Genomic DNA, 18346 nt, shown 5'->3' on the forward strand with positions numbered 1-18346 from the left:
TTATTTGTTATGTTTACAAAAAATCTATCTGGAAATATGTTTTTAATTATAGTGGGGTGTGTAAAGATGTTAATATCAGTAACAATATACCTATGTCATGAAATTGCAGTAATTCCAAATACGTTTATGGCCTAAGTTCCCTAAATATCATCCCTCGTCAATCATTTGGATGAATGAGTGTCATAAAAGCATCCAAGACTCACTCCATACTTACTGTATAAAATGGATAAAAAGTGAAAAAGCTGACAAAAAGTCCTTATTTTTTTTTCAATTGATTAATGAAAATAGATATTCTTATTAAACATTTTACAAAACATTTCACTTCAAACGTTAACCATATATTTATCAATAGCCGTATTTCTCTCATCAAACAAGCTAAAAGAACTCTGGACAAGGAATTTGTTTTTGTCCTACCTGATAAGGCTGCCAATGATATCATTATTGTTTGAGGTAAATTTTATATTGAGGTTCTGCATAATCTTTCCAAATCGGAAATTCACCAACATTCCAAGTGACTCAATTTTCAGAAAATGCCTTGCTAACAAAAATAAACTTTTTACTACCTCTTTACAAGCAGAACCGAATAACATGAAAAAATACTAAAAAAACTGTTTGCATGGATAATATCTTTTGGTAGCGAGCCCAGCCGGGTCAAACCAAAGTCTTTAAAAGTGTTATTTGCTGCTTCTCTAATACACATGCAGCATTAAGGAGTAAGAGAAAAGACTTGTCGGCTAATAGTGAGAATAATGTGACATGTCTTCCTGAGGACTGTTACTTTGTGAACTAGCACATTATGTGTCGGTCTAGTACAAAACAGGGTAAATATCAATATTTCAATATGTTGTCATCCTGAATATGCATATTAATTTGCCGCTGGACGTAAAGCAGCCATGTATCATCATCATCATCATGGATAATATGCACAAATTTCTCAGAACCTATCCCGGGGTAAAATAAATATGTTTATTATACACAACTGAAAACTATAACTATTACAAGATTCTGTTAATTTATTTAAAGGTTTAGAAAACTCATCTTTGGATACAGTCATTGTAGAGGAAGATGAAATGATACCAGTTATTTCTGTGGATTCCATTAAACGTGTTGTATCAATGAGTCAGAGTTTTTCAACATCACAGCCACCACAAGGTAAAATGATTTTCTAATTATTCATTACAGTAAGGCATCTCCCACCTGCTGCTTTTCTGTACTTTTCTGCTAATCTTACCCAGAGGGTATTTGTCATTCTTATTCTTAACATTTTTGACGAGCCTGAATTACTTGTGTCCCTGTCTGAGACAAATCGATCCTGGATATTGGTGTTGTCTTTGGCAACATTTAGGTTCAGTCTTCGGTTAAAGTTTTTATAGACATCAATAACTTTGTCAAACCATAATGGAATTTTATTGAAAGAAAAAGGTCCGGTAAGGGCTAATTTTGGCTGAATATTCTAAGTACATCTGATGAAAGATTTTTGACATTTTTAAGCACTTTGTCTACTTCAGTCGATTCAATTAGTTTATGTAAAAGATTTGAACTGATCAAGTCATTAAAGACGCTCAAATTCAAGCTTTATTATGAAAAGTCTATCAAATATGCAATAAAAGGTCACTTTTCAGATGGTTTTTGTCTAGAATGTAAGTGGCTGCATTCGTGTTCAGTCTCAACCTTTATATATGTTATGTATTATCACTAGATACAACATATATTTAAATATTAAGACTGAACACAATTGTGGCCACTTCCATTTTAGACAAAAACAGTATTAAAATTAACACAAATGCTAAAATTGTGAAGATTTCAGTATTATTGCATGAGTTAATGATGCTAATACTTGATGCATCTGCATTGCATGTATTGTCAAAAACAGCCCATATTTATGTAACAAAAGTATTTAACTTTACAATAAATCATTAAATTTTTTCATTTGAACACATTTGTAAAAAATGCTATATTTTGTGGCCAAAAAGGGGTCTTACAGGGCCTACTCCTTTAGACAGAAGCTTTTTTATGAACCAAAGACTGTATCGAAAGCAAAATTTTGAAAATATTGATTTTCATTTTTCCATACTTTACTAATAAATGGACTTATTTTTTTTATGCCCCCACCGTAGCAGTGGGGGCATTAAGTTTTACCCTTGTCCGTCTGTACGTATGTCCGTACGTCTCAAAATTGGTTTCCGTTGTCTATCTTTAGTTTGCCTCAACCAAATGATATGAAACTTATACACAATGCTAATTACCACAAAACACAGATCAAATTTGAATTTTGGTGGCGTCATTTTAACCGTTCTAGAGTTATGCCCCTTTATAAATGGAAAAATTGCAAAATTTTTATTTCTTCTAAATATCAAGTTATTTTTAAAATTGGAGTTATCTTCCTTTGTCCATGATTATAGTTGAATCAACTACTATAAATGCTTTATACAATGCAATGTTTAATTTTGACTTCCACTGATAAAACACAGATCAAGTTGAATTTGGGTAGTGTCACTTTAACCATTATTGAGTTATGCCCCTTTATAAATCGAAAGATTGCAAAATTTTTAGTTTCCATTCTGTAACTTAAGTTTGCCCCAACCAAACATTATGAAACCAATACACAATATTCATTACCACAAAACTAAGATCAAGTACAAATTTTTTGTTTCCGTTTTCTAACTTTAGTTTGCCTCAACCAAATGTTATGAAACTTATACACAATGCTTTTTACTACATAATACAGATTAAGTACGAAATTTGGTGGCGACACTTTTACCATTCTTGAGTTATGTCCCTTTATAAACATAAAAATTGCTGAAATTTTCGTTTCCGTTCTCTAACTTTAGTTTGTCTCAACCAAATGTTATAAAACTTATACAAAACCGTGCTAGAGTTATGCGTGTTTACAAATAGAAAAATTGCTGAATTTTTAGTTTCTGTTCTCTTCTTAAGTTAACCTCAACCAAATGTTATGAGACTTACACACAATGCTTATTACCACAAAACTCAGATCAAGTTCAAATTTGGGTAGCGTCACTTTTACCGTTCTTCAGTTATGTCCCTTTATAACTATATGATATGCAAGCAGGGGCATCATCTGTGTCCACATGTGGACACTATCCACATTTATTAGGGCCCCGCCGAATGGCGGCCGCCCTATAGTGATCAGTCTGTCCGTCCGTCTGTCCGTCCGTCTGTCCGTCCCTCCGTCCGTCTGTCTTTGGTTTTAGTTGACAACCCTTTGTCCTATGGTAAAGATCGTGTCCGCTCTATATCTTGAGAACCGTTATGATTTCAAAGTTTATACTTGATATGTATATTACCCAACACCAGAGGGTCTGTCATAATTTATGAACAACTTCCTAGGTCAAAGGTCAAGGTAAAAAAATTTGGTTTAGTTGACAACCCCATGTCCAATGATAAAGATACAAATTTTTTACCACACATTATTCACAGCGGGGCCCACAGAGATGGCTCCCATCTCAATGATATCTAGTTTACATTTAGATACCATCAAAGTTTTTTGTTTTTCAGTCACCAATAACTTTCCCAATTTTGATGGAACTTTATGTAAGTTGGACAGATACCATTTTATGATCAAAAGGCAAATTATGAAAATATCTATGTTTTATATTTCTGAATTTTACTGATCAAAGGACTTTTTTTTATGACTTAGGGCTTACACAAGAGAACAAAGCTTGTAACTGCCAAAGGTCATTCTTTAGAGAATGAATGATCTGAATTGTAGTAGAGGGAGCTGACCCGACAGCTAGGGAGGTTGTGTAAAGCCCTAAGTCATCAATTGTTCAATAAAATTCTAATCAATCTTCAACAAGTTTAATTTAGAAATTTTATTGAACAAAATTTTTTTGATTTGCATGTAATGTTTTTAAATAATCTAAAACTATATTTACATCCCATGTTTCTGTATATTTGGGAGGAGATGGTCTAGCATTGAAAATACACCCCATAAATCGAGTTACCAATTTACGTTTCCCAATGTCTTTCCTGTTTGTCACAGAACAAATTGAAGATATTGCAGATTTCGCAGTGTTGATTGCACTGTAACTTAATCCACTGTCATAAAGTGAAGATAAAACAGACAGCACAGTGTTTATATCAAGTGGATCAGTTTGTTTTTGATTTGAAAAACACATCCATTTTTATACGCCCGTTTGCGGGACGTATTATGGTATACCTCTGTCCGTCCGTCCGTCCGTCGTCAACATGTCGGACATTAACTCAAAAATGCTTTAACCAATTTGCATAAAACTTTGGTGAATTGTTTATATCTATTGATGTGAGCTCCCTTTCATTTTTTATAAAATTTAGATTTTACGTTTCCGAGTTATGAGGTTTTATTCATTAAAAAAAGGGGGATTTTCCAGTTTTCGGACAATAAGTCAAGAATGCTTTCACCAACTTGCAAGAAATTGTGGTGAATTGTTCATACCTATTGACATGAGCTCCCTTTCGATTTTTATAAATTTTAGATTTTACGTTTCCGAGTTACAGGGTTTTATTCATAAAAAAAGGAGGGTTTTCCAGTTTTCAGACAAAAACTCTAAAATGCTTTCAGCAATTCTTATGAAACTTTGGTGAATTGTTTGTATGTATTGATGTAAGCTCCCATTAGAATTTTATAAATTTTACATTTTACATTTCTGAGTTATGGGGTTTTATTCATTAAAAAAAGGGTTGATTTTCCAGTTTTCGAACAATAACTCAAAAATGCTGTCACCAATTCTCATGAAACTTTGGTGAATTGTTTATATCTATTGTTGTAAGCTCCCTTTTTATTTTCATAAATTTCTAATATGACATTGAGAATTAATTGAACTTTATTTGTTTATAGTCTGACAACAGGTTTACTAAGTATTGCACAACAGCAAGAAATCTTTAATTGAATATTCAATTCATATAACCAATTTCAAGATCTTTGACTACATTTATTCAGAAACCTATAATATTTCAAATATTTAATTACAATCCAAATTCAGACCTGAATCAAGCTTGAATATTGTGTCCATTTTTGCCCCAACTGTTCAGGGTTGGACCTCTGCGGGCGTATCTAGCTGCGCTCATCGAAGCAGTTTATTTTAAATAAGGCCAAAAAAAAATACATGTCTGTTTACGGTTACCCGACCAACCCTACTTTTGAGCGCCGACCCTAAGTCATTTTATTTCTGTTGTAAAGTGAAAAATAAACTGAACTCGTGTCAAAAGCGAAGTTAGTGTTGCCAATAATATAAATCAATTGCCTGATACATCCCAATGTTCACAATCGTGAATATGACAGCTGTTTTAAGGAAATTCTTGACTCGTGTGATGAAATAAACACTTTGCCGCCATTTTTTGCCAACCAATAACCAAGAAAAATAATCCAATCATTAAAATAGCGGGTAAAATCGGCCCATGATAAACTTGAACCATGACTAGAGATCATGTCACAAAAAATAAAATGAAAAAATAAAATAAAATGGAAATACCGACCTACCTACCCTATTTTTTTTAAAGTATGTAACCTTAAACAGACATATATTTTTTTTTGGCCTAAGTTTAAATAAATATTGCTTTCCTGTGAATTGTCTCCATGAGTGTAATATGATGTCAGCAGTGAGTGTTGAAATTCCTTTATTTTCCAAGTATTTCCGGACAAGACAAAAGCTCCCAGTAGGGGGTTTGAAACTGGATGAATTTGATTCAGATCCTGTGGTAGATAGAGACTGTTTTTCGGCAGGATGTAGGATTGTTGGCTGATCTGATGTAATAGTTGCGGAAAACATATTTGTGTTGGCCAAAGTGGTGCAATCAATACTGCTTTGTCTAACTTGTCCTTGATGATTTTCTGGATAACCGTCCAATGACACTAAAAGGAGGAAAGATATAATAAAAATTATTACTAGTTCACTTATAGTAAAGGCATCAATTGCTATTGCATGTGGGTCTGGCTTAAAAAGAAACGTATTGAAGTTTCCTATTATTAAGCCTACTAGCAAATAAATGTATATCCATTGTCCCTACAGTGCTCTTTAATTTTTCAAATAAATGTTTTTAATGTCCATTCCATGTCATCATTCAATTTTCTAGATAGTTTATCAGCTTCTATGTTTAGCTTCCCAGCTAAATGTACCACATTGATCCATAATTTATGTTTTAAACACCAATACCCTATTTCTTTTGCTAAAATATGTAAATTTGTAATTTTTACTCCAAATTTTTCAATATAAGAAATAGCCAAGTTCATATGGATATGTTTTTGTGAAATATTTCTGGCCAAGGATTGTAAAGTTAGAAAAGCTGCCTTAAGTTCTAAAAAATTAATGTGCATTTCTCTTTCCTCTGCTGACCAAAAACTTGGTTTTTTTTTCTGGTAGTTTTTTTTACTCCGCCCCAACCAGTTTTACTAGAATAACTGAACAGTATTATATCAGGATCATTTTGCATAATTGGTTTGTAACTAGTAGGAAGATCACATGAGTTGGTAAGCAAATAATCATATGATAATTCCCATAAAACTTTTTCAACATTTTCTCTTTATATATTTCTAAATCTTTGTACTAAAATTGAGCATATTGTACAGCTGGTTCACTCGCAACCATTTTCCCTATAATTTGAGCAAAATTCCTGATACTAATTTCCTTAAAATGCATTGCCTCAAAACACAGATCCTATAAATTTGAAATTCTTTCTTGTGTTAATCTAACTGTCATATTTTAGGAATTAATTATGAATCCTAAAAAAGTTCTCTCTTTTGTTGGTGTAAACACAGATTTCTTTGGGTGTACTGTAAAAATTAATCTATCAACTAATTCCACAGTATTTTTTACATTTTTCTGACAGTCTTCATATGTGCTTGCTATAAGAAAGCTATCATCTATGTGAGGGACATTTATATGACCCATTATGGCAAACAAGAATATACTGGTTTAAGTAATTTTATAAAAATTCTTGGACTTGTTGTTAATCCCTGCAGGGGTTCAAATTTACTTTTGGGAATGGAAGGTCCAGGAACTTTGACCAAAAATACTTAAAGGTCCTCCATTATTCTTTGAAGGTCCTATTTTTATTGAACATTCAATTTATAAAAAATAGAAAATGCTTACCATTCCAAAGCACTCGTCATATCTTACTACATTAACCTCATTTTTTTCTAAATTTCGTCATAAAAAGGCTGCCCCTTTTCCCCAACACTATACGCTGTGTTAAATAACACTTTGTACATTTTAAATTGTTGTGGTTTCAATTACTGCTTTAGAACACACTGGCCTAACTGTTCATAGACAGCAGGTGAGATCCAATCTATTGTAGAATCTGATTAGTCATCCAATCAAATTACATGTATTATACCACACTTCCCTTTGTAAAAATGAAATTTTATTTTATGTACAATCTAAGAAATATTATTGCAAATCATCTAATAAAGATTGAAAGCATATTCTTTTTTCAAACCAGCAATTTTATGGAACAATTTTTTCATTGGCTAAAATTTATTGTCAAATCCACAGTTGACATATCGTAATAGCCTTCAGTTCAAAAGTTTCCTTTTTGTATGACGTCTCTTTAACCATCACGTTGGTGTGCCAAAATCATTCATGAAGTTTAGGGGAATTTTACATTATTTCAAACTGATACATTTTTCAATATTTATTATGCCCCTGCCGCAGCGGAGGGGGCATTAAGTTTTACCCTTGTCCATCTGTATGTCCGTACGTACGTCCCAAAGCTGGTTTCCGTTCTCTAACTTTAGTTTGCCTAAACCAAATGTTATGAAACTTTTACACAATGCTTATTACCACAAAACACAGATTGAGTTTGAAAATTGGTGGCGTCTCTTATACTGTTCTTGAGTTATGCGCCTTTTATAAACATAAAAATTGCTGAATTTTTCGTTTCCGTTCTCTAAGTTTAGTTTGCCTCAACCAAATGTTATGAAACTTATACACAATGCTAATTACCACATAATACAGATCAAGTTTGAAATTGGGGGGGCGTCACTTTTACCGTTCTTGAGTTATGCCCCTTTATAAACATAAAAATTGCTGAATTTTTCGTTTCCGTTCTCTAACTTTAGTTTGCCTCAACCAAATGTTATGAAACTTATACACAATACTTATTACCACAAAACTCAGATCAAGTACAAATTAGGGTAGCGTCACTTTTACAGTTCTTCAGTTATATCCCTTTATAACTTTATTAGATATGCAAGCGGGGGCATCATCTGTGTCCCATGGACACATTCCCCATTTATTTTCTTTTTGTAATGTGATAGATTATTTAAATTTGGAATAGGAAATTACTTTATGCATTAATTTTATGTTTTATGCAACAGGAAACAAATTGTTCTGTTTTCGGTTTTTTTACATTTTCGGATATTGTACGTTGCTATGTAACAAAGTATCGTCCAATCTAGTTAAAATCTCCAGGGCAAAATTTTGCCTTAAAAGATTGGGCCGTACCGGTTTTTATACGACCGCAAAAAAAGTTTGTGGTCGTATATTGGTATGACGTTGGCGTCATCGTCGTCGTCCGGCGTCGTCGTCCGAAGACACATTGGTTTTCACACTCTAACTTTAGTTTAAGTGAATGGATCTTTTTGAAATTTAACCATAAGGTTAAATACCACAAAAGGAAGGTTGGGATTGATTTTGGGGGTTATGGTACCAACAGTTAAGGAATTAAGGGCCAAAAAGGGGCCAAAAATAAGCATTTTCTAGTTTCCAGACAATAACTGTGGAACGGTGTATGGATCTCTCTGAAATTATACTACAAGTTTCCATACCACAAAGGGATGGTTAGGATTTGCTTTGGGGGTTATGGCTCAAACTGTTTAGGAATTAGGGGCAAAAAAGGGGGAAAAACAAGGTTGTCCTGGTTAATGGACAAATACTTTAGTACAAAACATAATTTAAAGCAGTGTAAGGGAGATAAATCAAATACATCATTGAAATTATCTCCCTTACACTGCTTTTAAATTATATATAAAGTAATGGTTAATGAACAATAAAGATAATTTAAAACAGTGTAAGGGAGGTAATCCAAATACAACGTTTTGGTTACTTCCCTTACACTGCTTTTAAATTATGTTTAAAGAAATGCATATTTATAAAGGAAGACCAGTAAAAATATCTGCAAATGTTGCATCTTTTTTTTTACAAAAAAATCCATATGAAAGATTTGACACTATATTTTAAATTCTATTATAAAATAGATTAAGTTAGCACTATGGTTAATTTAAATGGGTAATTATGGTTTGGGGGAAAAAATGGGGGGGGGGGGGGGTAAAAAGAAATTGTGGGGGGTCAATTTTTCTCATTTCAGATTTCAGAAATTAAAAAGAATTATTCTTCAAATATTATTTTTTTTTCAAATTTCAAATATTGAAAAATTTCAAGAAGTAATCTTTAATTGCACAGTATGGCGCATTAGATTTGTAAAATCTTTGATCACATTTATTTATTTGTTATGCCGAATCTAACAGTGTATTTAGATTTTAATTTTGGGTCCAGTTTTCAAATTGGTCTACATTAAGGTCCAAAGGGTCCAAAATTAAACTTTGTTTGATTTTAGCAAAAATTGAATATATGAGGTTCTTTGATATGCTGAATCTAAACATGTATTTAGATTTTAGATTTTTGGCCCAGTTTCAAGTTGGTCCAAATTGGGGTCCAAAATTAAACTTTGTTTGATTTCAACAAAAATTGAATATATGGGGTTCTTTGATATGCAGAATCTAACCATGTATTTAGATTTTTTATTTGTGGACCCCTTTATCTAATTGGTTCATATTGAGGTCAAAAGGGTCCAAAATTAAACTTTGTTTGATTTCATCTAAAATTGAATTATTGGGGTTCTTTGATATTCCAAATCTAACCGTGAATTTAGATTTTTAATTTTGGGTCCTGTTTTTTAAATTGGTCTACATTAAGGTCCAAAGGGTCCAAAATTAAACTTAGTTTGATTTTAATAAGAATTGAATTCTTGGGGTTCTTTGATATGCTGAATCTAAACATGTGTTTAGATTTTTGATTATGGGCCCAGTTTTCAAGTTGGTCCAAGATAGGGTCCAGTATTTAAACTTTGTTTGATTTCAACAAAAAATGAATATATGGGGTTCTTTGATATGCTGAATCTAAACATGTATTTAGATTTTTATACGCCCGTTTACGGGACGTATTATGGTATACCATTGTCTGTCTGTCCGTCTGTCCGTCCGTCCGTCTGTCCGTCTGTCCGTCCGTCGTCAACATGTCGGACATTAACTCAAAATGCTTTAACCAATTTGCAAAAAACTTTGGTGAATTGTTTATATCTATTGACGTGAGCTCCCTTTCGTTTTTTATAAATTTTAGATTTTATGTTTCAGAGTTATGGGGTTTTATTCATGAAAAAAAGGGGGATTTTCCAATTTTTGGACAATAACTCAAGAATACTTTCACCAACTTGCAAAAAAATTGTGGTGAATTGTTTATATCTATTGACATGAGCTCCCTTTCGATTTTTATAAATTTTAGATTTTACGTTTCCAAGTTGCAGGGTTTTATTAAAAAAAAGGGGGATTTTCCAGTTTTCGGACAAATACTCAAAAATGCTTTCAGCAGTTCTTATGAAACTTTGGTGAATTGTTTATATCTATTGATGTAAGCTCCCTTTAGAATTTTATAAATTTTACATTTTACATTTCTGAGTTATGGGGTTTTATTCATTAAAAAAGGGGGATTTTCCAGTTTTCTGACAATAACTCAAAAATGCTGTCAGCAATTCCCATGAAACTTTGGTGAATTGTTTATATTTATTGATGTAAGCTCCTTTTGATTTTCATAATTTTCTAATATGACATTGAGAATTAATTGAACTTTATTTGTTTATAGTCTGACAACAGATTTACTAAGTATTGCGCAACAGCACAGTGTATTGCACAACAGCAAGAAATCTTTAATTGAATATAAATTCAATTCATATAACCAATTTCAAGTTCTTTGACTACATTTATTCAGAAACCTGTAATATGTCAAATATTTAATTATAATCCAAATTCAGACCTGTATCAAGTTTGAATATTGTGTCCATTTTTGCCCCAACTGTTCAGGGTTGGACCTCTGCGGGCGTATCCAGCTGCGCTCAGCGAAGCAGTTTATTTGAGTGTAGCGTAATACAAGTGGATTCCAGTTTATGGGCTGTGTTAAGCTGTTTCAACAATCACACCCGCTGTATCACCCGTTTCATCAGGGTTTCTTTCGGAAGAGGTCACCTGAAAACCAAACAGACTCATACTGTTTCCTCGTTATTATAAATAAGAAGTTATGTTATGCTCTTATTTTATATTCTCCAGTATCCCGGTATCTTTTACAACAACCGGTGACTGCACATCAAATCAGTTGAATGTAAGAATGTAAGCAATCATATATGTTTCCTTTCAGTATAGTTACATATTTTAAGATTTTTATAGTTTTGTTCAAAATGCTTTTGTAATTATACGACACCAAAAAAATTTTGAGGTCATATACTGCTATCACGTCGTCGTCCGAAGACATTTGGTTTCTGGACAATAACTTTAGTTTTAGTTTTCGAATTTCTATGAAATTCAACCAAAAGGTTCAATACCACGAAAGGAAGGTTGGGATTGTGTTTGGGGGTGATGGTCCCAACCGTTTAGGAATTAGGGGCGAAAAACGTGCCCAAAACATGCATTTTTATTGTTTCAGGACAATAACTTCTGTATAAGTATTTTGATTGCTCTGAAATTGTACCACATGTTTTAATAAAATTGTCAATTTTTCGAAAGAAAAATTGAGGGTTACAGTTTATTTTGCTAATTCTTTGTATATAGTCTGAAAACAGATTTTTTAAGTATTGCGCAAAAGCAAGAAATCTCCTATTGAATATAAATTCAAATCATATAACCAATTTCAAGCTCTTTGACTACATTTATTCTGTGTCAGAAACCTATAATGTGTCAAATATTTAATTACAATCCAAATTCAGACCTGTATCAAGCTTTTTTTTCCAATTTTTTTGGGGGGGTTCATACTTTTTTTCTTCAAGATTTTTCAAAATTTCAAATTTTTTCAAAAAATAGGGATTTTTTTTTCATAATTTTGGATTTTTTTTCCCAAAATATTTTCTATTTTTACATTGATTATTTCTGATTTATATATTAAAGCAACAAACACTGATATTGCAGGAGATACACACCAGACAGAGTGTGTAAATTATTATATATAACAGATTAACTAAGTATTATGCAACAGCACAGTATTGCGCAATAGCAAGAAATCTTTAATTGCACAGTATTGCACAATAGCAAGAAATCTTCAATTGCACAGTATTGCGCAATAGCAAGAAATCTTCAATTGCACAGTATTGCGCAATAGCAAGAAATCTTCAATAGCACAGTATTGGGCAATAGCAAGAAATCTTCAATATGCACAGTATTGCGTAATAGCAAGAAATTTTCAATTGCACAGTATTGCGCCATAGCACAGTATTGCGCAATAGCAAGACATCTTCAATTGCACAGTGTAGCACAATAGCACAGTATTGCGCAATAACACATTATTGCACAATAGCATGAAATCTTCAATTGAAAATAAATACAAATCTTTTAACCAATTTCAATGGGATTAATTTAAAGTCTTTAATTTTTGGGGGTTCTAACCTTGTATTACTATTTTGGATATTCAGAGCTCCATTTTTAAATTGGTCTACATTGAGGTCCAATGGGTCCAAAATTAAACTTTGTTTGATTTCATCAAAAACTGAATTATTGCGGCACTATGATATGCTGAATCTTATTGTGCATTTAGATTTTTATACGCCCGTCAAAATTTTGACGGGACGTATTATGGTATTCAAATTTCATGAAACTTAATATAGTTGTTTCTTATAATGGTCAAACGATCTGTATACTTTTTGGTGAAAATAAGATTAGAACTTTTTGAGTTTCGGGACTTAGTATCTAAAACAGGTGTGTGTTTTTTTTCACATGTTGCGCCGTATCTCAAAAACAATTTACGATTATTGCTTAAAACTTTACACACATCTTAGTTATATTAATCTTAAGATCAGTATACTTTTTGGTGATGATTCAAAATTCTATTTTTGAGTTATTGAGTATTTTGTAAAAAAAGGGGGAGGGGTTTTTCACATGTCGCGCCGTATCTCAAAAACAAATTATGATTATTGCTTAAAATTTTACACACTTCTTAGTTATATTAATCTAAAGATCTGTATACTTTTTGGGTTTGATTCAAAATTTTATTTTAGAGATATTGATTTTTTTTTTTTTTTAAAGGGTGGTTTTCACATGTTGCACCGTATCTCAAAAACAATTTATGATTATTGCTTAAAATTTTACACACTTCTTAGTTATATTAATCTTAATATCTGTGTACTTTTTGGTTTTGATTCAAAATTTTATTTTAGAGATATTGAGTTTTTTGTAAAAAAAAGAGGGGTTTTCGCATGTCGTGCCGTATGTCAGAAACTACTTATGATTATTGCATAAAAATTCACACACAAGACGACGGGCGTATCATGCGCTCATGGCACAGCTGTTTATTTATTTTGGGCCCTGTTTTCAAATTAGTCCAAATTAAAGGGGCACTAGCTGTCAAATTCATGTTCATTAATTGGACTCAAATTCTCATATTTGATTTATAACAATGTAAAACATTTATCCAAACTATTAAAAGTCTAAAATAAACAATTTACAGGACATGGACTCGAAAATATGTAGCTTTGTTTCGTGAGTATTTTAGTCTAGACCCCAACTAATTAACTATCGAGTAAACCTTGGAAAACCTACGATGGCCATATAAGGGATATACACATAAATATAGATATAAATAGATTAAGCTACTTGTGCAATTGGATTTTTCTAGGTCTATTTAATTTCATATTATAGATTAAAAATATGTGTTAATCATCGTTTTTACCTGTAAAAGAATGAATTTTTGTGGATCGAATCAGTCAATCAAATTATTTACCTTTGTTTCACTTTCAATGTTGACATTCTTTTCCTTTAAATAACTGATCACGCACGATTTATGCGTTATCCATCTCTAGCTAAGGGGTTAAATTGAAGTTCACATGTATACGGATTCAATGAGGCCGAATTTTTCACTTGCAAGTGAATAATTCATCATCGATGTTTCTTAGCTTATTTTGACAAAATTGAACCATATTTGCTGCTAAAAGCGAATTAATATTTCATTATTTTACTTTCATTAATGATTGAACAAAAAAAATCATATTTTAAATTTTTTATGTATCTCGTAGCTAGTGCCCCTTTAAGGTTTGAAGGGTCCAAAATTAAACTTTTGTTTGATTTCAACTAAAATTGAATTTTTGTTTTTTTTTATCTCACCTGGCCCAAAGGGCCAAGTGAGCTTTTCTCATCACTTGTCGTCCGTCGTCTGTAAACTTTTACAAAAATCTTCTCCTCTGAAACTACTGGGCCAAATTTGACCAAACTTGGCCACAATCATTATTAGGGTATCTAGTTTAAAAAGTGTGTCCGGCCATCCTGCCAACCAACCAAGATGGCCACCATGGCTAAAAATAGAACATAGGGGTAAAATGTAGATTTTGGCTTATATCTCTGAAACCAAAACATTTAGAGCAAATCTGACATAGGGGTAAAATTGTTTATCAGGTCAAGATCTATCTGCCCTGAAATTTTCAGATGAATTGGACAACCCGTTGTTGGGTTGCTGCCCCTGAATTGGTAATTTTAAGGAAATTTTGCCGTTTTTGGTTATTATCTTGAATATTATTATAGATAGAGATAAACTGTAAACAGCAATAATGTTCAGCAAAGTAAGATCTACAAATAAGTCAACTTGACCAAAATGGTCAGTTGACCCCTTAAATAGTAATTGCCCTTTATAGTCAATTTTTAACCATTTTTCTTTAGTTATATTAATCTAAAGATCTGTATACTTTTTGGTTTTGATTCAAAATTTTATTTTAGAGATATTGAGTTTTTTGTAAAAAAAAAAGGGGGTTTTCGCATGTCGCGGCGTATGTCAGAAACTATTTATGCTTATTGCATAAAAATTCACACACAAGACGACGGGCGTATCATGGGCTCATGGCGCAGCTGTTTATTAAAATCTTTGACCACATTTATTTTGTGTCAGAAACCTATATTATGTCAAAAATTGGATCACAATCCAAATTCAGACAGTATCAAGCTTGAATATTGTGTCCAAACTTGCCCCAACTGTTCAGGGTTCGACCTCTGCGGTCGTATCAGGCTGTGCTCAGGGAAGCATTTTATTATATAAAATTTTAATTTCCCTCCTGTGAAATTTTCTTCTGTGTTTATCACTTACACTTAACGCTTGTCTTTGTTGTGAAGCCCACTCTTTATCTTCTTGTTCTTGATGCCCTTTTGTACTTGTATCTGTCCAGAAGTTTTTGCATGTTTTGGTTGAAAATAAGGTGGTGGTTTTTGCTATGGAGGTCCTGGACATTTCTCCACTCTCTGTCCCTCTAAAAAAGGCTCATTAAAACTCAGTTTATGTATTCTTCTTTCTTCTTTTTCAAGGTCCTCTAATCCAGACCTGCCAACTTTTGAAAATCCCCATGGGGGTTTTAGTGCACAACCAGATTTTTAAGGGTTACAATTTTTGTGGCGTTTCTGTGTGCACTGTTTTTATACGACCACAAAAAAATTTTTTGGCGTCGTCGTCATTGTCGTCCGAAGACACATTAGTTTTCGCACTCTAACTTTAGTTTAAGTGAATGGATCTCAATGAAATTTTACCATAAGGTTCAATACCTCAAAAGGAAGGTGGGGATTGATTTTGGGGGTTATGGTACCAACATTTAAGGAATTAGGGGCCAAAAAGGGGCCAAAAAATAAGCATTTTTATACGACCGCAAAAAAATTTTGTGTTCGTATATTGGTATGACGTTGGCATCGTCGTCGTCGTCGTCGTCGTCGTCGTCCGGCGTCGTCGTCCGAATACATATTGGTTTTCGCACTCTAACTTTAGTTTAAGTGAATGGATCTTTTTGAAATTTGACCATAAGGTTAAATACCACAAAAGGAAGGTTGGGATTGATTTTGGGGGTTATGGTACCAACAGTTAAGGAATTAGGGGCCAAAAAGGGGCCAAAAATGAGCATTTTCTAGTTTCCAGACAATAACTGTGGAACGGTGTATGGATCTCTCTGAAATTATACTACAAGTTTCCATACCACAAAGGGATGGTTAGGATTTGCTTTGGGGGGTTATGGCTCAAACCGTTTAGGAATTAGGGGCAAAAAAGGGGGAAAAACAAGGTTGTCCTGGTTAATGGACAAATACTTTAGTACAAAACATAATTTAAAGCAGTGTAAGGGAGATAAATCAAATACATCATTGAAATTATCTCCCTTACACTGCTTTTAAATTATGTATAAAGTAATGGTTAATGAACAATAAAGATAATCTAAAACAGTGTAAGGGAGGTAATCCAAATACAACGTTTTGGTTACTTCCCTTACTCTGCTTTTAAATTATGTTTAAAGAAATGCATATTTATAAAGGAAGACCAGTAAAAATATCTGCAAATGTTTTCATCTTTTTTTTTTACAAAAAAATCCATATGAAAGATTTGACACTATATTTTTATTAATTCTATTATAAAATAGATTAAGTTAGCACTATGGTAAATTTAAATGGGTAATTATGGTTGCCAACTCCATTGGAAATTTGAATTGAGATTATGACCATATCTTGAGGGAAAGAATTTTTTTGGGGGAAAAAGGGGGGGGGGGGGATAAAAAGAAATTGTGGGGGGCCAATTTTTTCTCATTTCAGATTTCAGAAATTAAAAAGAATTATTCTTCAAATATTATTTTTTTTTCAAATTTCAAATATTGAAAAATTTCAAGAAGTAATCTTTAATTGCACAGTATGGCGCATTAGATTTGTAAAATCTTTGATCACATTTATTTATTTGTTATGCCGAATCTAACAGTGTATTTAGATTTTTAATTTTGGGTCCAGTTTTCAAATTGGTCTACATTAATGTCCAAAGGGTCCAAAATTAAACTTTGTTTGATTTTAGCAAAAATTGAATATATGAGGTTCTTTGATATGCTGAATCTAAACATGTATTTAGATTTTTGATTTTTGGCCCAGTTTTCAAGTTGGTCCAAATTGGGGTCCAAAATTAAACTTTGTTTGATTTCAACAAAAATTGAATACATGGGGTTCTTTGATATGCTGAATCTAACCATGTATTTAGATTTTTTATTTGTGGACCCCGTTATCTAATTGGTTAATATTGAGGTCAAAAGGGTCCAAAATTAAACTTTGTTTGATTTCATCTAAAATTGAATTATTGGGGTTCTTTGATATTCCAAATCTAACCGTGTATTTAGGTTTTTAATTTTGGGTCCTGTTTTTTAAATTGGTCTACATTGAGGTCCAAAGGGTCCAAAATTAAACTTAGTTTGATTTTGACAAAAATTGAATTCTTGGGGTTCTTTGATATGCTGAATCTAAACATGTGTTTAGATTTTTGATTATGGGCCCAGTTTTCAAGTTTGTCCAAGTTGGGGTCCAAAATTAAACTTTGTTTGATTTTAACAAAAATTGAATATATGGTGTTCTTTGATATGCTGAATCTAACCATGTATTTTGATTTTGGACATTGGACCATAATAGGTAAATTAAAAAAATTCAAGTTCTTAGACCACATTCTTTCTGTGTCAGAAACCTATGCTGTGTCAAATATTTAATAACAATCCAAATTCAGAGCTGTATCAAGCTTGAATGTTGTGTCCATTCTTGCCCCAACTGTTCAGGGTTCGACCTCTGCGGTCGTATCAAGCTGCGCCCCAGCGAAGCATTTTATTGTAACTTCCAGACATAACTTGTGTGTAAGTGTATGGATCTCTCTGACATTGTACCACAAGGTTCCATATCACAAAGGGAATGCTGGGATTGATTTTGGGGGTAATTGCCTCCAAATTTAAGGAATTAGGGGCCAAAAAGGGGCAAAAAACAAGCATTTTTCTAGTTTCATGACAATAAGTCTATGGATCTCTCTGAAATTGTATCACAAGGTTCCATATCATAAAGGGAATGCGGGGATTGATTTTGGGGGTAATTGCCTCCAAATTTTAGGAATTAGGGGCCAAAAAGGGGCAAAAAACAAGCATTTTTCTAGTTTCATGACAATAACTTGTGTGTAAGTGTATGGATCTTTATAAAATTGTACTACAAGGTTCCATATCACAAAGGGAAAGCTGGAATTGAGTTTCGGTGTAATTGCCCAAAAGGTTTAGGAATAAGCGGCCAAAAAGAGGCCAAAAATAAGCATTTTTCTAGTTTCCGGACAATGACTTGTGTTCAAGTGTA

General features: G+C 32.7%; 1 protein-coding gene and 1 long non-coding RNA gene across 7 annotated transcripts in view; one reads left to right on the forward strand and one right to left on the reverse strand.

Moving 5' to 3' along the window:
• The window catches only part of LOC127724793 (uncharacterized), a 152796-nt gene extending 141674 nt beyond the window's left edge, over window positions 1-11122 (reverse strand). Inside the window, exons 1-2 of one of the 2 annotated variants that reach the window (XR_007992700.1) lie at window positions 11028-11122; window positions 4947-4987 (exon numbers count right to left, since the gene is read on the reverse strand). This is a non-coding gene — a long non-coding RNA (uncharacterized LOC127724793). Of the gene's footprint in view, window positions 1-4438; window positions 4988-11027 lie in introns of both variants that reach the window. The other variant, XR_007992699.1, reaches the window with a different exon arrangement.
• Window positions 1-18346, forward strand: part of LOC127724637 (uncharacterized) — a 640225-nt gene that overhangs the window by 149675 nt on the left and 472204 nt on the right. For all 5 annotated transcript variants that reach the window (XR_007992624.1, XM_052231644.1, XM_052231645.1 and 2 more), the window contains exon 12: window positions 1024-1152. Coding sequence is in view for 4 of the 5 variants with exons in the window: in XM_052231644.1 (XP_052087604.1) it covers window positions 1024-1152 (129 nt within the window). In the remaining variant the exon portion in view is untranslated. The remainder of the gene's footprint in view (window positions 1-1023; window positions 1153-18346) is intronic.

The sequence above is a fragment of the Mytilus californianus genome, unplaced genomic scaffold, assembly GCF_021869535.1.
Source record: "Mytilus californianus isolate M0D057914Y unplaced genomic scaffold, xbMytCali1.0.p SCAF_14, whole genome shotgun sequence".
In the NCBI taxonomy this organism is placed as follows: Eukaryota; Metazoa; Mollusca; class Bivalvia; order Mytilida; family Mytilidae; genus Mytilus; species Mytilus californianus.